The 27480-nt window shown below is 39.7% G+C and overlaps 1 protein-coding gene across 1 annotated transcript; it reads right to left on the reverse strand.

Annotated features, from left to right (window-relative positions):
• Positions 1–22832: 22832 nt before the first annotated feature.
• LOC148010938 (aspartyl protease family protein 2-like) lies at positions 22833–27276 on the reverse strand. The gene is made up of 2 exons (XM_087671195.1): positions 25568–27276; positions 22833–23634 (listed from the first exon to the last, which is right to left on the reverse strand). Exons 1-2 carry the CDS (start codon positions 26516–26518, stop codon positions 23077–23079), a joined length of 1509 nt encoding a protein of 502 aa, XP_087527321.1. The 5' UTR covers positions 26519–27276; the 3' UTR covers positions 22833–23076.
• Positions 27277–27480: the final 204 nt, after the last annotated feature.

Genomic DNA, 27480 nt, shown 5'->3' on the forward strand with positions numbered 1-27480 from the left:
AGTGGGTTCACTCCCAGGTGCTCTCAAAACATCCCTGGTCTTCCTTACTCCAGGTGTAACAATAGAAGGAATACCCAACTCATCATCAATGCTCTGTTCTGAGCCACTGGATTCACCATCCACATAAGAGTGACCTGCATTCACATCAAACATGGGCTGATCAACCTTCTCTTTTCCTTTTCGTGATACCTGCATACCACTATCTGCATTACTTTGAGAAGATTCTCCTGATCTCAATCTGCCTGTCCATGGCGAAGAATGTGAACCACTACTAGAGGACGCTCCAGGTCCACTAATATTTTGTGACTGCTGCTGTGAATTTTGTGCAGCATTACCATTTTGTGCATCTACATCATCAATCACATTTACTGGTTTATACCAGCTACTCATCTCATCAAAAACAACATCTCTGCTCACTGTAAACTTACGAGTAGAGGGGTTATAGCATCTATACCCTTTCTGCTGCAGAGAGTAACCAATAAAGATGCACTTCTCAGCTTTTGGATCCAACTTGGATCTCAACTCATCTGGCACATGTACATAGGCAATGTAACCAAAAATTTTCAAATGAAAAATATCTGGTTTCCTACCAGTATACCTCTCCTCTGGAGTCATTCCATGTATTGCTGCAGTAGGAGTCCTGTTCATTATGTAGACTGCTGTAGCAACTGCTTCAGCCCAATAAAAATCTGGCAAGTCTTTTTCATTGAGCATGGCACGAGATACCTCTCCAATATGCCTGTTTTTCCTTTCTGCAATTCCATTTTGTTGTGGGGTATGACTGCATGAATATTGCTGCTTTATGCCATGCTCCTGCAGAAACCTTGCAAACTCATTTGAGAGGTACTCTCCCCCTCCATCTGACCTTAGGCATTTTATCTGTAGGCCTGTTTCTTTTTCAACCATTGCTTTAAGAATTTTGAAATGCCCAAAAACTTCACTTTTCTTTTTCATAAAATACACCCAAACTTTTCTGCTATAGTCATCAATAAAACTGACAAAATAATGACAACCTCCAAGAGATGCAGCTTTAGTTGTCCACACATCAGAGTGGATTAATTCCAATGGCTTCTTACTCTCTTGAACATGTCTAGGAAATGGTTTCCTTGCCTGTTTTCCAAACTGACAGGCTTCACATACCTTATGCATTTCTGCAACCTTGAATTTAGGCAAACCTGCAACAATATTTTGGGCCTGCATTGATTTAAGTCGCAAACATTGCTGCACTCAATTCAGACATGTCTGCATCCAACGTAAACATTCTGCCCTTCTTCTTTCCTTTTGCTATCAAGCGACCTTTATTTTTCATATCCTCAACAAAGCATCCATGAGGATTAAATCTGACCTGCAAGCCCTGCTCAACCATTTGACCGACAGAAACCAGATTCTTGGTGATATTTGGGACATGAAATACATCGGACAGGTATTTCTTTTTCCCATCCTGCATAGACAAATGAATTTTTCCAATCTGCACAATCGGATGTGCAGTATCATCACCAGTCTCCACAAATCCTGGTTTTTCCATTTTCCTTGCATCCTCCATCCATTCTGCATGACCTGTCATGTGGTTTGATGCACCTGAGTCAACATACCATACATCATTGCTTCCTTCTGCACTTGTCACAGAATTGTTCATGTGCTGCACCATGAACAAATGCTCATTTCTGTCATCACCCTGTCTACTAGAAGATGCATAATTCCCTTGTTGCAGTTTTCCATTCATGATGTCATTCTGCTTTTTATAGCAGTCTTTAGCCATATGACCCATTTTACCACAGTAGTAGCATTCAACATTACTGTTTGCATTTTGACCTCTTTGCCATCCACCACGACCTCTTTGGCTCCCCCTGCCTCTAGAGTTACCACGTCCTCCTCCATAGGACTGGTTTTCTTGAGTTTGCTGAATATTCTGATTTCTACCACGGCCTCCAAATCGGCCTCCTCTACCTCTGCCTCTACCTCTTCCGGCATTTGAGTAGAAGACAGCTTCTTTTGAAGCTCCTCCTGAAGAGGATGCACCACCATTTCTCTGTTCCTCAGAAATTAGAAGAGCAATCAACTCCTCAAAATCAGGAAATCTTTCACGAACTGAAATGGATGTCCGAAACTGTGCATAATCCTTTCCTAGACCATTTAAGGTCACTAAGACTAAATCATCATCTTCCACTGGCGACCCAATGGAAGCAAGTGCATCTGCAATCTTCTTTACCTTCATGTGGTAGTCATTGATGCTCATATTTTCTCTTTGCACATTATGCAACTCTTGCTTGAGCTGCATTTTCCTGGCTTGCGTATTTGTGCTATACATTTTTGACAAAGTATCCCATGCCTCCTTTGGCGTACTTGCATCCTGAATATGCACAATCATAGAGTCTGAAATACTGATAGACAGCCAGTACATAACTTTCCTGGCTCTCTCATGCCATGCTTTGAATGCCTGCATTTGCTGTTGATTGGGAACATCAGGAAGAACTGGTTCTTCTTCATTTCCTGCAACAAATTCCCAATATCCTTTTCCCATAAGGAAATTCGTCATTCTAAACTTCCATGCTTGGAAGTTGTTCTTGTCAAGCTTTTCAGTGACAATCTGTGAGAGAGAACCAGATGCCATTACAGAATACTGCAAAAAATTCTGTCGCTGCAAAAAAACACATCTTCACCCTCACAAGGGCAAATCTGCAAAACTGGCGAAAGTGGTATTTGACCACACAGTCACTTTCTAGTGACGATTTTGCATAAACAGGAACCAAGGATGATTCTGAAACTCCCAATGTCTCTGCGCACAAGCATACGATGCAATTTCTACAGTAACTTTTCACCGATCTGTAGAATAGTGGCTGCACAGCATAAAACTGAGCCTTTTCTTGAGTGCGTGCAGAAAACTTCCATCTGCAAAACAGGCCCCGAAATGGCCTCAAATCAAAAAAACAAGGTCGCCAAGGGCTAAAGCCCTTTCCCGCAGCATATACTGCCCTCTTGCTTCACCGCGAAGGGCGTCTCAACCTGAGACAATGCACTCTTGCAATTTCCGGCTGTGCTACCTGCAGAAATCTGCTCCCAAAACAAAAAATGAAAGCAACACTGCTCCTCTTACCAGAACACCGCGAGCTTGGCTTGCTTTCTTGAGCTCCTTACCACGAACAAGGCTCTGATACCATGTCACAATTGTGGGAGAGAAGGAAGGAGTCTCACTTGTAGCTTTCTTGCTTGCACAATGGGGGAATACACACAAGGATGGAGGCTGAAAACAGTTTTCCTCTTCTTAGTTGTGTAAGCCAAAAGAACTCTCTTACAAAGAAATAGAAGAACCCTATATGGGTCTCAAAACCAAACTCAACTAACTAAGGTGGCATACTAACTGAGCCACGAACTAGAGTAGATAAGGATAGCTATCATGTAGCTATTATTCAGGGGCGGTGTACCAACCGCATCTGCAACTGACAAGTCGGTGACATAAATGCACAACGGTCACCCTGGCGTATCACGAGTGGAGCTCGATATGTCAACATCTTGTTCCTATCTATGCAGGAGAGAGATAGTGAGAATGAGGAGAGTGACTATCTTTTGTGTTCCTGGTTTGTTTGTCAAAGAGAGAGATATGCTTGAGGTTAAAAGCTAACCTTTTCACATAGATTTTATGGGAGTGTCCTTTGGTTTTTCTGTTGTTTTTTGTGTCTATGGGAGGGTCAATCATCAACTAATGACTATCATTGAAGAAAGATAAACTAAGTGGGATTCTAGGAATGAATATAGGCCCCACCTTTGTATGAGTGCTCACAACTATCCCAAATGTCAAGCTACTTGAATGGGTCTAGGAACACCCTATATTCTCTACAAGGTTCATGGCAATTCAACTTCCTCCTTTTGGTTCCCTTTTCTTTCTCTTTGATGGTGGTTCTTCTTCAGTGGTTTATCAGGATGCTTCATTTTTTAGTGTGGGAGTATGATGGAGCTCACATATTGTAAACAGATATGGCATATAAATTGAATTTGTTAAAATAAAATATCAAAATGTCATGTGATCTATCCTTTTATGTATTCCCAAATATCAAATGCACAATGTTATATGGTCTATGTGGACAATGCAAAGAAAGTACTAAGCCTCTAAAGTCCAATCCTTTTTATGTACTCATATTACATTTTGAAAAGAAATAACAATATTAGAAGAGTCATGTGAGAGGTGGTTAGTGGGGTTGCAACTAATTGCTCTCTCTTTATTATCCTTATCTCACGTATTTTTCTCCATCTCTTTTTGGGCACCACACTTGCTGCTTTCTCTTTGTCTATTTCTTGTTCCTATCTATGGAGGAGGGAGATAGTGAGAATGAGGAGAGTGAATATCTTTTGTGTGGTTGGTTTGTTTGGGGAAGAGAGAGACATGCTTGAATTTGAAAGCTAAGCCTTCCACATAGATTTTTGGGAGCGATCTTTGGTTTTTTGCTGTTTTTGGTGTTCAGGGAAGGGTCAATCATCAACTAATGACTATCATTGAAGAAAGATGAGAACTCTATGGGATTCTAGGAATGATGCCCCCATTTTGTATTAGTGCCCACAACTGTCCCAAATATTGAACTACTTGAATTGGTCTAGGAATGCCCTATATTCTCTGTAAGGTTCATGGCAAGTCAACTTCCTCCTTTTTGGTTCTCTTTTCTTTCTCTATCCTTGATGGTGGTTCTTCTTCAGTGGTTTGAGAGGATGCTTCACTTCTTAGTATGGGAGTATGATGGAGATCACATATGCTAAAAAGATGTGGCATGTAAAGTGAATTTTTAAAAATCAAATATCAAAATGTCATGTGATCTATCCTTTTATGTATTCCCAAATATCAAATGCACAATGTTATATGTCTATGTGGACAGTGAGGACAAAGCACTAAGCCTCTAAAGTCCAATCCTTTTTATGTACTTAAAGTACTTTTTGAAAAGAAATAGCAATATTGGAAGAGCTGTATAAGAGGTGGTTAGGGGAGTTGCAATTAATTGCTCTCTCTTTGTCATCCTTCTCTCACATATCTTTCTCCCTCTCTTTTTGGGCACCACACTTGCTTCTTTCTCTCTATTTCTGTTTCTTATTTCTATCCATGGAGGAGGGAGATAGTGAGAATGAGGAGACTGACTATCTTTTGTGTGCCTGATTTGTTTGTGGAAGAGAGAGATGTGCTTGAAGTTGAAAGCTAAGCTTTCCACATAGATTTTGTGGGAGTGTTCTTTGGTTTTTTTGTTGTTTTTGGTGTCTGGGGAGGGTCAATCATCAAACTAACAACTATCATTGAAGAAAGATGAACTATCTGGGATTCTAGGAATGAATGTAGTCCCTCATATTTGTATGAGTGCTCACAATTGTCCCAAATGTCGAACTACTTGAATTAGTCTAAGAACATGCTATATTCTCTGCAATAGTCATGGCAAATCAACTTCCTCCTTTTGGTTACCTTTTCTTTCTCTTTCCTTGATGGTGGTTCTTCTTCAGTGGTTTGTGAGGATGCTTCGCTTCTTAGTGTGGGAGTATGATGGACCTTAGATATGCTACAAAGATATGGCATGCAAAGTGGATTTTTAAAAATCAAATATCAAAATATCATGTGATATTTCCTTTTATGTACTCCCAAATATCAAATGCACAATGTTATATAGTCTATATGGACAATGAGATGTGCTAAAATAAAGTTAAAATATAGCTAGAGGGACTTGCTTATGAATTTATAATCATTAGTTTTGATTATAAAGATATAAATTTTAAGGGTCAAATGGGAGTTCTTTTGCATTTTTAGTGCACAATTAGCGAATATTAGAAAGAAATGGTACCATCCACTAATAAAAAATAGTATATAAGTTTCATTCATTATGGGAAATCTTGTATTCAGAAGGTTTCTAGTTTGATCCTCTATAGGAATCATTATGAATATTTCTATTTTTCTAGATAGAACTAGAAGAAAATTAAAAAGTCAAAATAGAGTGGAATTTTGCTGATAGCACATAAAAAGGGACTCTAGTTCATAAAATTTCATTAATGGAGTTTGTTTTGGGGTACTTTGTTTGTAAAATACGATTCAATATCAAGGATTCTATTAGAGTATTAATGAGGTTAAGGTTGCATTAGAGGTTTTATGTTAGATGCCTTCTCTAACTTAAATATTGGAAGAATTGGACTTAATATCTTGATGGGTTTAGTTCAAAATGGGAGAGTTAATGTGTGAAACTAGAGAATTTGAGGCAATTAAAGTAGAAATAATGAGTTAACTTGGGGTTGGATTACATATGTATAATTATACTATCATTTACATGATCAATTAGAGACTAAAAGGCTATTTTAATCCACCATTAGTCTTTAATTGTCACAATGGCTTTACAAATAGCCACTTTGCCCATTTATCTAGGAGTCTCTTATGAGGCTGTCATTTTTTTGTGCATTTTCTTTGGGAGAGGCAAGCATGTTAATTAGGGAGAAAAAGGGGTGGTCTAGGCTTTTTGATAACTTAAATATAAAAAAAGAAAATAAATTACTAAGGACAAAGAAACCACACTAAAAAGGAATCGGAATGGAGGGAATACTTGTAAGATCTTTTGATTATTTAAACTAAGACTGTTCCAAAGCTCAATATCCCTGAAAGAAAACACAAAATAAACTACCACATGAATGGTAGGAGTAACATATGAGGAGTATCCCATGAGAGATGGGGAGAAGCTATAGAGCCTAGGGTTGGAATCTACACATTTGATGAGCTATTATGATGTAGCTTTGCTACATGGTTCTTTCCTAAACCTATAGGATATTCAATGCATTATTATCAATAAGGCTATGGACACTGAATTGGTGGATGGGGGTAAGCATTTTGACCTTCAATTATAGGTTGATGTCAAACAATTGTGCACTTGGAATTGGACGTTCCAAGATGAGGCAAAATGGATTATTTTGTTAGTATTGCACTTTAAATCATTAGATGAAATTCAACTCAACAACTATTAGCTTACAAAACCATTTCAATTGGTTTTGTAGGGAAGCATACAAGTCTTGTAGAAGAATAGATTGGGCCCATGTATCTTTGTGATTGGATTTTGACACTAAGGAAGTGAGGGAAGTAGCTCAAATATTAGGCTTAGTAGAATAGCTAGGTGATGATGTTACATATGGAGCGAAAGATAAGGAACTACCTGATATTCTTGTAAAGCTAAGTTTAAATAGCTAGGTGATGGTGTACCATATGGAGGGAAAGATAAGGAACTACTTGATATTCTTGTAAAGCTAGGTTTGAATAAACAAGGACTTCTATAGTAACTTACAATCCGAGATATGCAAGATAGAGAGAGCTAGAAGGTGCAATAGAGAATGAGTGAAAGCTAGAAAATCCCAGGAGATGAGAGAATGAGAAGAAGATTGGAAAGGAAATCTGAGAATAGATAGTGGAGGAGATAGAGAGATTAAATTTGGACTTGCAGAACACTTTGTAAGCTAGTTTGGACGTGTCGTTTGGAGACCAAAAAAGTTACTAGAGAGACATCCTCCTTAGAGACTACCTCATCATATTACCATTGGGAGAGACTAGTTTGGACTCAGGAGCTTTGATGAATGAGTGGGACCAATAAGGGTGGCTCAAAGAAGGAGTCAATTTGCAAGTGAAGAGATAGAGGGAGATACAAAGGAATATGATCAATGCTTTACTGGTTCCAATAACATTTCTATGAAGACCGTAGGACATAAGATAGATGAATACTCCACTAGTCATATCACAAAAAATAGCATTAAAGATAGATTTTTAGAATATATTACAATTTATGTGTGGTGCTAGAGACACAAGTGCTAGAGGCACATATAACTGAGTCCCATAAGCAAAGAGTGACGCGTATGTCCAAGCTAGAAACCTATCAAACAATATACTTGGAACCATCAAATCAATCAAGTCTCCTTCGTACTATCATGGTCTCATTCTTGTTCTTCTACTTTCCCCCATAATCTCTTATCCTCTTGCTCAACCATGTTTTGTAACATGGTATCAGAGTCTCTTTCCTAAAGGTCGTAAGGTTGTGGGAGCTGCTACTCAAGTTTAGGAGCTCAAGCATTGCTGGTGATGCTATCCAAGAAGGCATTGAAGTGAAGATTGTAGGCTAGGAGTTGTAAATATCATTGGAAAAGGCCACTATTCTTGAGGTATAGCTTTTCATTGTGGTTACTATCCATTTCAATCAGTCTCTTTATGAAGGAGAAGAGGAACAACAACCATAGGAGGGATTGCATAAGCTCATCTTGCTAGAATTTTGCATCCTCTACCATTTGCAAAGGGAGTAGCTTAAGGGCTATGCTTAAAGGTGAAGGGAGTGAGGAGTGGAAGCACACAAGCAAAAGAAAGAGCTATGGTGGAAGGAGAGAGAGAGAGAGAGAGAGAGAGAGAGAGAGAGAGAGAGAGAGAGAGAGAGAGAGAGAGAGAGAGAGAGGACGTGGAAACTCCAATAGTCATAATGCATGACTAGTCTTTCCTTTATTCAAATGTCACTAAAAGAATAAAGAATGAAGTGAAAATGATGGATGCTTGTCCCCTACAACATACAGGTGTGTAGCTACTATTAGTATAGTAATACACGAGTAGCTAGGCAAGCACAAGTGCATTTATCCCCAACAACCTCCCACTTAAAGGTGAATGTGTCCCTAGTGATGAGAGAAAAAGAAAAAAGTGACAAAGTACAAATGTACATAACTACAATAAGATGAGAAAAAATGTCATCTCTTTCAACATTCATCAACTTCTTAAGGAAGAAAAAAGGCTCCACTGAGAGACTTTTCATGAGAAAATCTATAGGATTTTGGTTGGTTGAGATCTTGAAAATGTCAATAGACCTATCCTCAATGACCTCTCTAATGAAGTGGTAATGCAACTCAATGTGTTTCTTCTTTGTATGGAAGACCGGATTTTTAACTAATTGGATAGCACTCATAGAATCCGAATGCAGTGTAGGGTCCACTTTAGTGTAATACCAAGGTCTACAACTAGATGGCCTAACTAGAGACTCTCCTTGCAAGTCGCCTCAGTGGTGGCTACAACATACTTAGCCTCAATAGTAGAGAGGGTTGTGCATTTCTGCACCTTGGACAAGAAACACCTCTGACAAAGTGAAGACATAGCTAGAGGTGGCTCCTACTGTTTTTTTGTCCTACATAATCAAAGTAAGTGTACTCCACAACTCTTGTATCTTGGCCACCATAATATATGCACATAGCTGCTCTGTCCTTTAGGTACCTCATGATACCCTTTATGGCATCTCAATGCCATTTGCTAGGTGTAGCCATATAGCATGCCATAACTCCCACCACAAAGGCTATGTAAGGACGAGTGGCTATCATGGCATACATCAAACTACCCACGGTGTCGAAGCCTTTGGGGTCGAAAGTCTACTACGAGGGTAAGAGATAGTAGGGTGAAGGAAGATTCAGGGAGAGCAATTGATGAAAGAGAAGGGGTTCAAAGAAATAGAAGATGTAGAAGAATACTCATGGAGGTGAAGCATGTCAATTTATTTCTACATCTTGAGAAGATAAATCCCTTGTAGACCAAAAATGTGAATCAAATAGTAGCTTCTTCTCTGTTGCTTAGACGGCCAATCTAATGCTTCCGTTGGCTCTGAAAGGGGGGGTAAAATACCAGGATACCTGATCAAAATTCTCCTTGATCACTCCTTCTTCTTCTCCCCAAGTATAAGACCAATTTCAGCCACCACAAGTGGTGCACTCCATCCTATTCTTCCTCCTATACTCTGACTTGCATCAACCAATTTAGACTTTGTTATTTTGCCTTTTTTCATGCAATCTAATGCCTATATCCAAACACGAGATTTTGGTTCAGCCATGGAATCTAATGCCTGCATCCAAACACAAGATTTTGCTTCATCCATGCCTCCTTTACGAGCTTCTTTGGTCCTTTCAATTCTCAACCCATATGTTGTTGAGAAATAGACAAATGATGTATGCTGCAGGATGAGGTGCTGTATCCCATAAGCACAGTGAGGAGAGTGGAGAAGTTGGAAAGCTATAAAGACATGTACTTGGTTCACTTTTAAAGTAATGCTATTGTCCTTTCAATCAAGTGTCAGTGTCGTTGTCCTTACACACAAGAATGTCTTTATGAGTCCAAGTCTCAATCTTGGAGCCTAATTCACTTGTGTGACAATTGGTCTTGTCTAGTCTATGACTTCATGAGTTTGTACTTTGAGTTCCAACCTCCATAGCTACCATGCTCTAGATCCGTGTTTTTCAACATGGTATCAGAGCTCAGTTGAGCATGGTTTAGCTCTCCTCTCCTCTCTGTCAATCCCTCTTCAACTATAGCTAGCAGCACCCTGTCATCTTGAAGCTCCTGTATCTCACTCGACAAACCAAATCTCTCTGAGCTTCCTTCTAGAGAGGTGTTCCCCACCTCACAAAGCTTCCCTGTATCACATCAATCCATGAGATTTGGCTATCTGGACCTCAGCATTGTCACTATTGTCAGTTGCTACCATAGCCCCAGTTTGTGGCTTGCAGGACATACCTCACTTTGAGCTCTCATATCTCTCAAAGCAGGCAATATTTTAGTATGCTTTCTTTTGGAGGATTGTTCTTCTACTCAAGGAGCTTCTTCCTATCACATCTAAGCTTGACATTGGGCACTCACAAGCCTGGTATTGCTGAAATTCGACATCGCTACCATAACTGCGCGTGTTTACGATTCGTTGATCTGCGCGCATACTGATGTACCCGATCTTGACGATTTTCATGGGGTTTCTTGTAGAGCATGGAGTAAGCTACATTTTTATAAAAAAGATTTTCAAAATGATCAACTCTAGCTCTAGATATCTGGAAAAAACCAGGTCTGGGTCAAAACCCTAATCCAGAAAGCCATAGCCATCAAGGTCCAAGCTCATTTTTTCTTCAATTTCTCATTCCCTTCAACTTAGGGCACACAGTGCCACTCTTATTTGAGTCTAAACTCAGTTCCCAGCAAGATTAACACTTCAAATCAACAAGCAAGAAGAAGAACAAGCACCGACATTCAATACTAAGCTCAAGAATAGTATCTATTGATACTCAACTAGTGTCAGTTGACACTAACCTCCTTGTGACACTTCACAAATCCCCCTTGCTGGTCTTTTCTCAGTTAATTGGAGCTGCTCAACATGGCAGAGCTTGAGCAAATAGCAAAGTTCAATGGAGAAGGCTTCCATGCTTGGAAGGAGAAGACCATGTACCACCTCATGCGGAAGGATTTGTGGGACCTATTTGAAGATGAGGAAGAAGATATAGATGACAAGGAGGAAGATGCAGAAATCGGGATACTTGCAGTAGCTCCACCAAGAACCAAAGAATGGAAGAAGATGAACAACAAAGCTCTAGGCATCATTGCATGGGGACTATCTGATGATGTCTTGCATCATATCTTTTGCATCAGAGATGCTACAAAGGCTAGGGAAGAGCTTGACAAGATCTTTGGTACTCAAGCAAAGAATTCAAAGGTAAAATTGCTCATGGAATTTTATAAGCTGGATATAAAGGATAGTGCTTCCATGTCCATACACATTAATAAGTTTAAGAGTTTAAAAACCCAGCTTGCAACTCTTAAAAAGAATATTGATGAAGATGAAGCAATAGCCGTACTGCTTGCAAATGTAAACAAGGATCCATATGAGAACCTTGTGTCCACTCTAAGTAATGTTTCGAGTCTCTCACTCAAAGATATTGAGCACTCACTGCTTGATGAAGAAAGCAAATTTAAAAGCAAAGATGTAAAAGAGACCAGCTCAAGGGAAAACCTCTTATACACTAGAGGAGCTACTGGACCCAAAGGAAGAGGTGGAGGATTCAACACCGACAACAAAAGTCGGATGACATGCCATTATTGTGGTAAGATTGGCCATGTAGCCATGAGTGTTTCCACAAGAAAAGAGCCCAACAAGTGCAAAGTGATCATCACCAGAACCAGTTCATGAATGAACAAGAAGAAGAAGAAGATGCTTCCGCTACCATCAACAACTCTGACAGATTGTTTTGAAGAATTTTTATTGTATCTTTCATATGTTTTTTCCCATAGTGGATCTTTCTGGATTTGACTTTGTAAAAATCCTACCAAAAATGTACAATTTCAAGCCTTAACTTGACTAGGCTGCCATAGAGCTAGTCTCCTGGTCCATCTTTGTATGCATGGGGGGCAAAAGCCAGCAAGGGTAGAGATTCATCATTTGAGGGGGGGTGTTGAGAAACAGACAAATGATGCATGCTGCAGGATGAGGTGTTGTATCCCATAAGCACAGTGAGGAGAGTGGAGAAGTTAGAAAGCTATAAAGGCATGTACTTGGTTCACTTTTAAAGTAATGCTATTGTCCTTTCAATCAAGTGTCAGTGTCGTTGTCCTTACACATAAGAATGTCTTTATGAGTCCAAGTCTCAATCTTGGAACCTAATTCACTTGTGTGACAATTGGTCTTGTCTAGTCTATGTCTTCATGAGTTTGTACTTTGAGTTCCAACCTCCATAGCTGCCATGCTCTAGATCTGTGTTTTTCAACATATGTGGCTGCATTTATGGCAACAAATGTTGTTCTTGTTGCCATCTCTTTCAACCTCTTTTGCATGCCATCATTTCCAAAATTTGGCTCTATTGGAATACCGGTTTCTGTTGCATGTAGAAGCTATACAGTCTCACTTTTCATGTTGTAAACGGTCACACCAAATGCATCTCCTCTCGTATCCTTCTTTGTATGGTATTTGGGCTATTTCCCAACCCTTCTCTTCTACCTTAATGTCCAAAATTTTGACCTTTGCATAGTTTTCTATCAAATTTAGCCTCAAATCTACACATACCTTTGATTAATTCGTCCACAGCATCACCTTTAAGAGCTGGACCAATATGTATAGCCGGTTGTTCTGCCATAGCCACAAGCGCCTTGGCTGTAATTTCAACCCCCTTTTGAGCACTGGCAGGTGTGGTTCCTGTACCCCATATTAATTTCATCTACTCTCTCTTTACCAACATATGCACTATCTCAGTTATATTAGCCCCCAATCTGATTTCAGCCCAGTTTCAGAAGAGTCATCTTCTAAACAATCAGTCAGCTTCTCCTGCAAGATATGATCTGCAACCTTCAAAAACAAATCAGTTTTTTGACTCTCCAATGATTGCTACTCATTGACAACTAACTACGCATATGGACTTTCAAATTCCTGGAGCAAAGTTGTAACAACCAATCCTTCATTGCACTTTTCAATCCAATATGTAAATGTATTTTTAGTTACCAAACCTGCATCTTCCAAGAAAAACTCTTCTCTCAAAGCTTTCTTAAAATTTTCCCAATTAGCATCTCTTCTATGTAACTCATCAATCCGATCATGCAATGTATGTATGGCCAAACGGGAGAAATACCGAATCCATGCATACTGTGGTACCCCATGAAACAACATCTTTTCTTCATACAACTGGATGAAGGCCGAAACATTTTGACCCTTAAACTACAATTCCTATCCTACTGCATGCAATCTATTCACATAGCTAAGGAATCAATTCTTTCTGCTTTCTATCGAGTTTGCATCTGCTGTTGTAACAACAACTATTGATGTTGTTATTGCTATAACAAAGCAATCATCTGTCGTTGTAAAGCATCACCACCACTTGAACCTGTAGAATCCCCCATCTTTACACACATGCTATTTGCCGATGTTCATGTCGGGTTCACCACTGTCAAAGTGTGTAAAACTATAACACGGGGGTAAGAGACAATAGGGTGAAGGAAGATTTAGGGAGAGCAATTGATGAAAGAGAAGGGGTTCAAGGTATCCAGCTCATCATGAGCACTTCCCCAGCAATAAGCATATTATCCACATAGAGTACCAAAATAATAAGGCTACTCGTATTTCCATTCCCCAGGTGCCCACTTGAGGCCATAAAGGCTCTTTCTCAACTTGCACACTAGGTATTTCCTATCTTTTTCTTCAAAGCCTTTAGGTTGCTACATATAAATCTCACCATGCAAGTCCCCATGGAGGAAAGTCATATTTACATCCATTTGATAGAGCTCAATAGATCTAGCTGAGTAATCAATGTGAGTGCTATCATCATTTTGACCACAAGAGTAAAGACTTCATTTGCTGAAGTCAATACCATGTTCTTGCTTGAAACCCTTAGCTACCGATTTGGTCTTATAAGCAGGCTTGCAACATCTAGGGATACTTTTCAACTTATATACCCACTTGCATGGCAGTGCCTTCTTACCACTACGCAAAGGATTCAAATCTCATATATGGTTTGTCTATAAGGAGTTAAACTTTGACTGCATAGCCCTCTTTGATGAGTGATTATCATATATGTGCATAGTCTCATCATGAAAGAGAGATTCACATGCATCTGTCCTCATAACATAATCCATGGAGGGCATAAAGTGCTCAAGTTGATGTCTAACTCTAGTAGAGCGCCTCAAAATAGGCTGAGCCTACACAACAGATGGATCCTAGGCCACTAGAGCATCAACTATTGTAGGCTATATAGCTAGCTATATGAGAGTAAGAGGATCCTCTGAAAGATCACCCTGCATACCTCAACCACCTACTTAGGTTGCTTATACATCTTTTTCTCATGGAAAACTACATCATGGATGCAGATAGCCATGTGAGCCTACGGATCCCATAGACATAGCCCATCTCACATGTATCTCCATAACTAAGAAAGACTCATTTCACGGACTAGGATCCAGCTTATTGCACTTGTCTTTGGGAACATGATAGAATGCCTCACAACCAAAGACACGCAAATGAGCATATGATAGAGGTTTCCCAATCCATATATCATCTACAACTTGGCAATCAATAGTAGCATAAGGGGACTCGTTAATTAAGTGTAGGGAAGTAGTAACTGCCTTAGCCCAAAAGTGCAATAGCAAGATTGCTTGGCTAAGTATACTATGGAGTCTCTCCTAAATCGTCATGTTCATGCATTCGGTAATGCCATTCTGGGGAGGGGTGTAAGGGGCCGTCAACTAATACTTAATATCTCGCTCATTGTAACTCTGCTCAAAAGCTTTTAAGATATACTTGCTTCTATTATCTGGCCTTAGGTATTTCAGCCTCCTATAGTGAGACTGGTTCTGAATATAAGAGCAAGCCAACGCTGAAAGCTAGACAAGACATTTGATTTTTGCTTAATAGGCTAAGCTTAGACCTTATGTAAGTAATCATCAATGAGTGTGACAAAATGCTTCACACTACTTAATGATTGACATGGCATGGGACCACATACATCTGAATGAATAAGAGCCAAAGGCTCACCCGTGTGCTTCATGCCAGACTTTTTATACATACTACGTATTTGCCAGCCATATAAAGAATGGTCACAAGACTCAAAATACTTATAGTCTAGGGGTGGAAGATACTGCAAATTGGTAAGTATTTTCATTCCTTTTAAGGACATGTGCCCAAGGTTGTGATGCCAAATAGATACATGTGTAACTGTAGCCACAACCAAAACATGGTCAATTGACCCAGATACAAGCAAAGGATAGAGGATACTAGACTTAGCACCATGTGCAATAATAAGATTCTCATGGATAATCTTCCATGAGGAATCACCAAAAGAGACAACATAACCTGTACCATCCAAGGTGGTAATAGAAATAAGACTCTTCATGAGAGTTGGTATATGGCATACATCATGACGAGTGAACATGCTGTTGACCAAAATATAGCTAGACATCACGAATACCAACTATCTCCAATGCAAGGTCATTACCCAAAGGGACACATCCAATCATTCTGCGATAGGAGTGAAACAACTCTCCATATCTTAATATAATAATGAGAAAATTGCCAAAATGCATTTATGAGATACTTATGAAGTAATCACAAACATGAATAAAAATACCTAGTATTTGTATAAAAAAATCTAGAAAAATAATATTAATATATAGACGAAATGCTAGCTAAATTTGTGTAGGAGAAAATTAGGTAAAACATTCAAAGTATTGCCTTACATTGTTGATAAAATGCTATCACATAGGAATTACATCACTAAATTTTATAATTAGTAAATAAACAGTTGAAGTATTAGCTAGAAAAAACACTGGTGAATGTTTTGCAAAAAGCAATAGTGAAACTAGGCGAAGGCCAATAAATTTATTTAGAAGAACACAATTTTTAGTAAGAAAATATAACCAATTCTCTTATTTTGGATATAGAATAAATTACTTATACGAGAGATAGAAGTAGTATAATCTCACAAATTCTTAGAAAAGAATGGTTGTAGCACTATTAGGAAAGGAATGGCATTGCTTAGAAAACTTTGATTATTATTTATACCATGAGATATTCTAAATTTAATCCATGCTCCAGATCCTAGATGGAATTAATCTGCATCACCTCCCTAAGGGCTTCACTAGGGCTCTTATAGCGAGCTGATTTTTACATATCTATGAGCATCTCACCAATGTCACTAGGTAGAATGTCAAGTACAAAGGGTTTCCCCTTATGGTAGAGTGAGAACCAAGGGCTCTAGTTGATTTTGATAATGCTCACTAACCAATCCTAGGATAGGGTAGAAATCCATATGAGTACAATACAGTGGGTGTCGAGAGTGTAGGTCTATAGATAGGGTGATAGTCCTCTAGTAGGGTGGATCTTTTTTATACTTATGTATCTTACGGATGGAATGGATTGTATTTATCCCAAATATTATCAAACTATTGTTTGGAAAAGAATTACCTTACTTGCTTTCATATATGTAGTCTGTATATCTAAAAGAAAGTGTAATGAACCCTATGTAAGTTTTAAGTAATGAAGTCGATTTTAATTGTCACACAATATTTGTACTATTCTCTACTTAGAAAACTAAAATATGCCAAGTGCATGTGTGGAAAGTAGGTGAGCACCTCCTCCATTGGGAATGCTTGATAGTTGAGTAGACTCAATTAGTTGGTGCTTTCTAATAATTCATGGAAAATAGGATCAAGGCTAGTCAAAGACTTCTTAGGATTGCTATCTTAGATTTGAACTAAAGGCCATTTTAAGGGGCTAGAATAGCCCACTCATAGTTCAACCTCAATCCCTCCCCATACAATCTAAGTCTGGCAATCACATTACTCAAATAATTAAAGAAGAGGGCCATCGATAATTGCAAGAATTCAACATACGAGTTGTAAATGATCCCTAGGTACTTTTTACACTCCTACTCCTATTCTTGACAACCTCAAATCCTAAACACAATTAAATCAAAAAGTAAAAAAGTCAATTCATGATCTTAATCATAAGAGGGGAAAGAAATAAATTATCTTCTATGGAAATAGTTATTATCTTTAGTTTGATCCCCAATAATATGATTGAGTTTTTATGTGTACATGTGTTTGTTTTCTCTCTCTCTCTCTCTCTCTCTCTCTCTCTCTCTCTCTCTCTCTCTCTCTCTCTCTCTCTCTCTCTCTCTCTCTCTCTCTCTCTCTCTCTCTCTCTCTCTCTCTCTCTCTCTCTCTCTCTCTTTGTGCATGCTACGTGGTGTGTGTGGAAGGGGAGGCTTGTCGATCAGCATGTGCCATGAATTTGGCGTATGCATATCATAAGTAGCAATCTTCTCCTATACCACTTAGTATACATGCATGAGTGTGCATGCATATGTGTATATGCTCATATACACATGTGATGAAAATGCTATACAAGTGGCATGCATCACGAACTTGACATATATATGTCATGAGCACTAATGAGGCAATCATTTTCTATCATTCACTATGTGTATGCATGCATAGTCCACATGGACTTGCATAACAAGGGAAAGCTTACAAATTAATATGTGTTATATATCATGAGATGGATCTCCTTTGTTATGCATTCTTTGTATGATCAAGTTTTTTATGTGTATATATGTTTGTATTATGGCACATAGAAAGGCTGGATATTTGTCTTTGTTGACATGGAATACTATATTCCACTCCAACACCTCACATACATTGCTAGCTAAATAGTGAGGAGAGTTTTAAAAAAGACACGGCAACATAAAGAGTATCTTAGAAGCTAAAGAAAGAATAAGGAGAACCTTTTTGGTAAAAATGAATTTGCATTGAAAAAAGATTCATACTTAGATGATCACAAATTCCAAAGTAGATTAAAAAGCTTCAAAGACACGAGAAACTCATTCATTCATTATTATTTTGGCGATGTGTCAAAAATGCTCTCAAGAATAAATGATTTTATCAATGATATTTTCTCATTTTCAAAGAATTTCATAAAAGAGAATTGATGATATGCATATAGTTCATAGGGCAGAAGGACAAACTCACTTTCATACAAGTAGCTTTATCCTCAGATTAGATGTTATCGCCACTTTGTGTGGATAAGAGGTGTATGCATGAAAATGAGCTTGTCCTTCTGCCATGGAAAACTTTGCATATATCATCACCTCTCTTTCATAAAGTTTTTCAAAAAAAGAAAAACTATGGTTTAAAAGTTTATTTATTTATGGGAGTATATTCAATGCATCACCAAAATAATTATGAGTAAATAGGTCTCATAATATCTTTGAAAGTTTTTAGACTACACTTGAATTCATGATTATCTAAGAATAAATCTTTCTACAATCCAAACCATTTCTAGAAATTCTTTCTAGCTCTTGCTTCAACTTCTTGAACATTCACTATGTTGTCTTTTCTATTTTGAGACTCTTCTCACTAGATACCATTGATCCACAATCGCTCAAATATAGAGACAAAGAAGATGCAATGCAAAACATGCCCATTTACCACACAAGGATATTGAGAAATAAACCAAAAAACAAAAAACAAGTAATACAACAATCCATATGCAAATGCTATTACTATATCGTTTTGACATATATTACTTATTTTTGTGATAAAATAAAAATTTGTCTACACTTAATGAATACATAATACATATGACATTAAACAAATTATTAAAAAATAAATAAACATGCAATAATGATCTAAACATTGATAGCAATGATACTTTGAACATTGATAGATTTTACGCCACACGAATATGCATAGACACATGCATATATATTGTGTATGCACACTTATATTGCAATTTACATAAGTAATTTATGTATATGGCTTACAAGCAATAATAAACGTAACATTAAAGCATATGTTAATGAGCTAATTTTGACCAATTAGGAACAATATAGTACAAATAGCATAAAATAATAACCATACAATGCGCTAACATTGCCGAAGCTAGAATGTTAGCCCATTAAAAGAAGTTCACACGTTTAATTGCTATTATGTAACCTAATTTTTCATATCTAATCTACCTGCAGTCTATGAGAGGACCAAGTACCCAAGATATAAAGCACTTTATGATTGCCCCATTGTTTGTTAAAAAACAAGAACGAAGTCTAGCAAACAATCAAGGATTACCTCTTGCTCCCTCTATAGAATAAGTAACTTGATCTTATTTGCACATGCTTTGGTTCCTTGTTTTTAAGTATTTTTATACAATGAATAAAATCTAGCTCATTAAAAGATTCTCAAAATCATCCACCCAATGCACAAGATGTCACAAGTCTCAGGGTTTTCGTGTAAGAGATTTATTCAGCTGAGAAGAATACACTCCCTAAGAGACTCGCCCAAAAGCTGAAAAAGTGACAAATGTGGTCAAGATCCTCTATATATAGTGGATTTCTAGGGTTTTAAGCCAACCGGATTTTCTCCATACCCCAGTGAGCCCACCAGGATATACAAGAATCCCTCCATGTTAATTGGCATAGCAAGTTTCATCCGGTTAGCATTATTTTTAATGTTATTGACATAAAATCATAGAGTTAATATTGTGTTATTATTATGAGACCACAAAAGCGTGATCACATCATCATGATCCTTGCCTATAGTGTGAGGGTGGCACCTAAGTAAGAGGGTTAGACTTGAAATGTCACCCTAACAACAAGATGTACTTAAAGACTTTCTCAAACTTCTTAGTTGCACCACCCAAGACAACCAAAGATCCAAGCCCATGGCAAAAATACTTGCGCTAATTAAATATGGAAGAACCCACTTTCTAAGGTGAACATGCACTTGGCTCAATTAGAAGAGAAGTTGGCTATGGAGGTGACTACAACTAATAAGAAGATTGAAGATGACGACAAGAGTGCAATAGGAGATACAAAAGGAAATCAAAACAAAGAAGGAAGAAGATAAATAAGGCATAATAAACACTCCTTTTTAAGCTACATTGCAAAAGAAGATTGGATCTCATGCATGACTATGAAGCCTTCCTGGTAGATGACACAAAGAAATACAGAAGAACTAGATGATAAACACCACCAAGAATGTTTGGAATCATATAAGTTAGAAAATGCCAATGTTGAAAAATCAAGGATCTTATTGGGTGACACCATGGTGCATCGCCAAACAAGGGAATAACCAAGCAATTTTAGAGTTTGGAGGCATACGAGATTAAGTTGAAATACTAAAGTGATCAAAATGATTCAAGAGAATCAAAATGTGGATCATGAATGAGCTCACATTGGCACAACTCAAAGCATGACCCAGTGACATCACCAAGATGAAAACAACTAGAAAATAAAGCAAATGGGTGGTATATCAAGGTGGCAAAGTCATTATAAAAGAGTTCAAAAATCCTAAGCATTAGGCTACTTTAGAGCCATCAACTTATATAGTATTTATTGTAACCCTAGTAGTTCATTTTCATTCGTGCCAATGGTACCCCAAAGTGGATTGTATCTAAAATCTTGAGTTATGCCCTTTTATAATATGCACCTTTGAGACAACTTAGAGGACACATGTGTGCGTGTGCGTGTGTGTGCGCACATGCCATTGCAGTTATCTAGTTCACCCTCTCTCATTTTGTCCTTAGTGTTTCCAATGCAACACCAATAAGTATTTTCAACAACTATCTTTCTAGGTTTCCATACCAATGTTTCCAAGTTCTCCATTGTTTTCACACTCTATCCCTCCCTCCCCTTACATAGAGGTATCTTCATGCCTTGTTCATGCATACAAGGCTAAATATTATCCTTATCTTTCTCATCACATTGCCTACTAGGGGAGAGGGTTAGACCTTGCCCTTGCCCCAATAGTGAGATGTAACCCAAATGCTTTCTTAATGGACTTGGTAACAACACTCAAGCTAACTTGGGACAAATACCTACATCTCGAGTTTGTAACTTGGAAAGAGAGAATGCTATCTTGAAGGAAACATTTACCAAAGTGCTTACATGCTTGGCAAAATTAGAAGAAAACTTGGCAATAGAGGTAGCTATAGCTAGTATGAAGTCAAGAAAATGACAACCAATATGCAAGAGTTATAGAAGGAAAGTGAAACAAGGAAAGAGGAAAATCAACAAGGTATGACAAACATTATCCTTTCAGCAATTAATGAAGCTAAATTGTAAACAAATGATTTCATACCATGGATGTGTAGGAGGCCTCCTTAACAAATGGCTTGAAGAAACACAAGGGGAACTAGATGATAAAGACCACCAAGCATATTTTGAGTCATTCAAACTAGAGGCCAAACTAGCACCAAGATTGGAAAAAACTAGGGTTTGCTTGGGTGTGGAGGATATAAACATAGAACATGACATTAAAGCATTAGAACAATCAAAATGTTTCGAGGGAACTAGACGTTAGATTACAGATAAGCTTACTTAATCACAACTCAAAGCACGACCAAGTAAAATTGCCAAGATGAAGGTAGCTAAGAAAGAAGGAAAATGGGCAACATTCCTCAAGGCGACACCGCCATCATAAAGGAGTTCAAAAAGCCTTGGCACTAGGCTTCTTTATGATCAAGATGTACTTAGTATCTCTTATAGCTTTAGCAATTAGTTTTCCTTTTTGTGCCAATGGCATTCAAAAGTGGATCATACCTAAAACCTTATGTGCATTCCTTTGTCCTATTAACATATACACTATGAGGCATCTTAGAGGGCATTATTGCATCTCTCTCTCTCTCTCTCTCTCTCTCTCTCTCATAAGAATGCCAAAGCTCAATCTCTCCTCAAAGAACACACATTGGAGAAAATAATCACTATGAAGAAAGACAATGAATGCATGCAAGATATCCAACAAGTGTCCATTTAGGACTTAAAAAGCACAAAAAGCATTAGAAAGATTAGGAATTGACTCCTAGTAGACTCATTACAAGATAAATTTGCTTTCTTGTCCTCCACATTGCACCTCCTACTTTGCATTGCTTTGACTGAGCAACCCCACCAAATACCTCCCAATATGCGTTTGCAACTAGAATGCTTGCAATTTTTATCACAATGTTAAATAATGAGCTAGTACCATGAGTTTTATCATACTGAAAGTGTGGCGTATTTGACATATTGATGCGACATAACTTTTAACTCAACATTACTACATCAGGCAATGGTTTTACCCTTATTTATGGATGATTTATCTTCAACTATTGGGAATGCCTTAGGCTACTTGAACATTAGTTCCTTGACAACTACAGAGTTGACATATTTACACAGCTTTAGTTTTACATATTTGCACAATCTATTAGAATGAGCACAGTTTGCAATGCAACACAACGTAAGTGGAATTAAGAACAAGAATCCAACCAAACAAAAACTCTCAAAGCACAATGTTTATGTGCACTCGGGCTTTTATGGCTACGTCACTATCAATTGCAAGCAATGGTTCTATTCTTATTCATGTAAGATTTCTCTTGACTCATTGTGAATACCTTAGGGTAAACATTTGCTGTAGTTACTACACAATAAGAGAGTTCACTTATTTACACAATTTGTGGGAATGAGCACACTTTGTTATCCCATGTGAACCTTGTAGTCAGGCTCATTGGGTATACAATATTACAAAAGAGAGAGAAACGTAAACTTGTACCCATTCAGTATGCAAAAGAAAGCTGCCCGAGGCATGGCGTATTATCATGTGACAAAAGAACGAATGCTCAAGTGGTGTATACAAAAGGAGGGTGCATGAGGATTAGCTGAGCTGGATTATATCTATAGATAGATACTGTATTATTACAGAAGTAGAATAATAATAATAATGAACCCTTAGGGGAAGAGAGAAAATAATTGCAAGAAGAGAGAGTGTGAGTTTTGAGAAAAGGGCCCGGAGTTCGAATCCCGGCATCAGCATTGATTGGGGGCAAACCCCAGGCGCGAGTTGACGCCGTCGAAGACCACCCGGAAGCCCTGTTGCTGGATATTTCCGATTATGGAAAGGCCGCCGGCGGTACTGGCGAACGCGAGGCAATAGGTGCCCTTGGTGTCGACGGGGATGAAGTAGTTGGAGGCCGGGAGGGCGACGTCGGCCTGGCCGGCGAAGTGGAGCACAATGGTGGGGACGCTGACGGAGCGGCGGCCGGCGAGGTCGTAGCATGTGTCGAAGAGGGAAAAGCCGCCCACAAACGGCAGGGCGCGCGCGCCGGCACGGAAGGCGGAGCGGAGGGGCCCGTAGGCCACCTCGACGAGGCGCGTGACGGAGGTGCCCGAGTCCACGATGACGCCGCCGTCGCCGCTGGCGTCCATCCGGAAGGCCGCCTCCGGGATGCCCAGCGCCTGCCCACCCACGCTCATCCCCGCCAGTGACACGTAGTAGAACGTCGCCAGCGACGGATTCCGCAGCAGCGGCGTGAACGCCGCCCTCCGCGGCACCGCCGCCTTCCCGAACACCAGCGACGAGGCGCCCTGCCACCCACACCCACCACACGCCAAACCACCACAAGCCATAACCATAAACTTAAAAAATACTATGATGAAAAAAGGATATCACCAAACCTTCCATTTAAAAAGCACACTTAAATGTAGAAAATGATTGTCACTTATCACAAACAACTCCTGAACATGGAGAAATCATTTTAATGGAAATACAAGTGATACACACACACACACATAAAGTAAGTTTTATAACGAAGGATTCAGCTTCGGTAAGAATTTATTGAATTCAACTCTTATAACCCTTAAGACATCTACTATTTGGATTGTATAGAGAAATTATTTGAAATATGTCACAACAGGAACAAGTCCAAACACCTCGTAATGTGAGATTTCCCACCAAGGGACTCAATTCAACCCATAGCGTAAATCTACTGAACTCAGGCCACACTAATACCTTACGACCCCATTGGTAGAGTTTGCTTCAGTAGTACCCTAATGAAACACCCTCAAAATGTGTGTGAGAGAGAGTGTGCGTGTTAGTGAGTAAGTGTGTGTGTGTGAGCACATGGGGCAGGGGGGATGGGTATCTATTATCCTAAAGGTGTGGACTCAAGCATTATCCTAAATGAATATTCACAAATTATGCACTTGAGAAAACGCAATCAATGTACTAGACCAATATCCACAAGCTTAAAGAGAGAAAGAGAGAGTGTGTGTGAATGTGTGTGCACGCACACATACACACGTTTTGTTAAGAAACAAAAAAGAATATTTCTTATTTTCCACCACATAACACTGAAGGGAACAACAAAAACCTTCTAAGTTTCAAGCCACAAGCAAACAAGTTTTAACCCCTAAATGATTTTTAATCCCTTGGCATGGTTTTCAACATACAATCTTTGGTCTAAGACAAAGTATTTACTTTTTGTTTCAAAGCAAATCCCCTTCAACATTAATCTAGCCTAATTGTATGAATTTCTTGCTACACATCCGTCTCATTTGTTATACATAGATTTTGAAGACATAGAGGCGATGCACGAGTTTAGCTGAATGGTTAACTTGTGCCCAAACATCTCGATAGTCAAATTGTTCCTAAACATCTTTGTCCAAGTGTTATCAAGGGCCTTTCAATTGCCTAACTCAATACGATTCAATTCAATATATGACTTACAATTCTATATTGCATACACATCCTTAAGAATATGGATCTTGTCATATGAACTGTGCACCTAAATGTCTTGCAACGACAATTCAAACCAACTAGCAATTGTGTGATGTATAAGGAAAGTAGTCTAAAAGTGAGAGTCCAAGCTCATCTAACTTTAAAGTCCAATGGAAGTTGCCAAATTGAAAGACAAGCTCTAGAGCATGGACCCTTTTGCAACTCTCCAGCTTTATCTAATAGTGCCAAACCCTCCCCCCCCCCACCAAATCCAAGTACACCTCCTCCCACCCATCGACTCTTTGGATACTAGCCTTCAATACTCCTAAGACCTTTGGATGTCCAAGCAAGTGCACATGAATCTAGAAAACAAACCTTGGATCTGAACATTCCTTGTCACCTTTGAATGAGTTGGCCAATTTCTAAGCATTCCATCATAGGATATCCCCCCCCAATGTTTCACATTTGTATTGTCTTGTAGGATATGGTCATATAAAAAAAAAAGTAAAGAAACCTTCAACAACTTGATTGCCCACTCCATTGCCATCTATGACATACACATGGAAATATAGCTACATCAAGCATCAACTTTCATAAAGGTGAGGGTGTCAGTTTTTTCTTCACGAGTGCTTTTACCATGCCAAAAAAGCTATGATGACATTTGAATATTTGTTTGTAACTTCATTGTCACCTTTCTTTTTAATCATTGACATTGGAACTATGTAGTGTGCAAGGCAATTATTGTTAGCTCTCAACACAAGACTGAAAACTCGAAAGAGAAGTAAGCAACCAAATCCTTACTTGGAGATTCGATCTATCGACAAGGCAATAGGAGAACATTTTACTGAATTGTGGACCCATTTGGGAGGGGAATGAGAGGGAACCACCGCCCAATCCGAAGAGGCCGGACGCGCCTGCAAAGAGACCCTCATTGTCATGGCCGCACCCGATGCCCACCCCTCTCATTGTGGCCCCTCTAAAGCTAAGGGTCTCTAGGGAGAAGTCCCCAGCAGTAAAGGACCCATCGCCGTAGGCGACTTGGTACTGGCACGCGTGTGTCCGGCCCTCGCACCCATGTAGCTCAAGCATAGAGCACATGGGTGAGGCACAAGAGAGCCTCTCAAATGAGCTGGAGGCCATTGGGTTGAAAACCGGGTCGGTTTGTGGGTAGCAATCGATGCATGGCGTGCACTGGAGCCACACCACATCGCTCCCGGTGTCCACCACCATGTAGGTCTCCCTAGCGGGCGTTCCCACGCCGAGCCGCGTGAAATACTCACCACTGCCCTGCTTCAATCCGGACATGACCGGGCCCATGAAGTTCCTGGAGGAGGCAGCTGCCGTACTTTCTGCATATTTGGTGGAAGAAGGGTCTGCAATAAGGTCAGAGGGTTTGATGCCCTTAGCAGCCATGGATGCTCTGCTGGAGAGGGCATCTACTCTGGCAGTATCTCTGGAGAGCCTCTGCAGGAGGAGGTCCTGAGGGGAGGCCTGTGAGTCTTTGAAGGGGGAGAGGGGGGAGTCTCTGTGGAGCAATGAGAGGGTGAGGCTGGGGCCAAGCTCTGGGTCTTCTGCACTGTTTGTCCATTGGAAGGTGTCCTTCTGGGAGTCAAGGTCATGGGGTGAATCCTGCTGCTCTGGTAAGGGAGAGACAACCAGGAGCTGGTATCCGTCTTCTGACTCGAGCAGATCTCTTGCAGCAGCCAGGGAGGCTAGCCAAAACAAAGCCAGGAAGCCTTGTGCGATACCCATTGCATGTATGTGAAGAGAACCCAAAACAAACACACACACACACACACACACACACACACACACTCTCTCTCTCTCTCTCTCTCTCTCTCTCTCTCTCTCTGTGTTATTGTGCAATACGCAGGCTTGTTTGGCCAATCCTGTCACACACACACACGCACACACACTCTCTCTCTCTCTCGCCTCAAGCCTCAATGCCCCAGTTTGTGTGAGCAATCACAGTCAAGCCACACAGACAATTTGGGCTTAGCTCTACTCTCGCAATTGAGATCAAGTGAGTGAGGGAGAGAGAGAAAGAGAGACGCACAGAGAAGAGAAATTCTGAAGAGCTTCAGCTAATAAATCGAAAAGAGTGTGAGTCTTCATCTTCTTACTCACAACCCCAAAGACCCGGTGGCGCGGAAGCGCGCCAGAGAGATAGCCCAGCAAAAGATCACATCAAGAAGACACGCGGGAGCAGGAAAAACCCTCTCTCTCTCTCTCTCTGTCTCTCTCTCTCTCTCTCTCTCGCTATTCTAATCTCAGATACCCATGCCTGCCCGCATTGCATCACAGCATGCAGAGCACTGGCCTCTACTCCTGGCAGCACCTGAGCCACAAGGACCCCCTGCTCCCCTTTTAAAGGCCTTTTTAAATCCTTGGTGCAAATGCAGGACCTTACAATAAGCCCAAGGCCTCCCTCCCACCATCACAAAAGAAAATATATGAAGGCAATGCCACAACCAAAAAGACAAGGAACTTTACACATTGCTTGCCTTAGGCATAAGTTGTGGTTCCAACCATGCCACCACCCCCATCGTCCCACACCCCCAAAATAGCTTTCCATTGCTTGCTTCCACACAAGAACCAACAAAGAAATCCGGTAGCTTGACAAGGGTAGTAGGGTAGTCTTTTGCCAGTTTGTTAGCTCCTTTGTTGACTTTGTCGCTCGGAGCCTCTGTGTTATCAAAATCACTATGGGCTTG

The sequence above is a fragment of the Lygodium microphyllum genome, chromosome 29, assembly GCF_053477565.2.
Source record: "Lygodium microphyllum isolate KBCC chromosome 29, Lygodium_microphyllum_v1.1.10, whole genome shotgun sequence".
Lineage (NCBI taxonomy): Eukaryota > Viridiplantae > Streptophyta > Polypodiopsida > Schizaeales > Lygodiaceae > Lygodium > Lygodium microphyllum.

Bases quoted from the DNA above. Each gene is read 5' to 3' on its own strand.
- LOC148010938 (XM_087671195.1), bottom strand. From the start codon at position 26,518: ATGGGTATCGCACAAGGCTTCCTGGCTTTGTTTTGGCTAGCCTCCCTG. The intron at 23,635-25,567 runs GTAAGGATTTGG...TGTGGGTGGCAG, and splicing joins TCGATAGATCGAATCTCCAA to GGCGCCTCGTCGCTGGTGTT.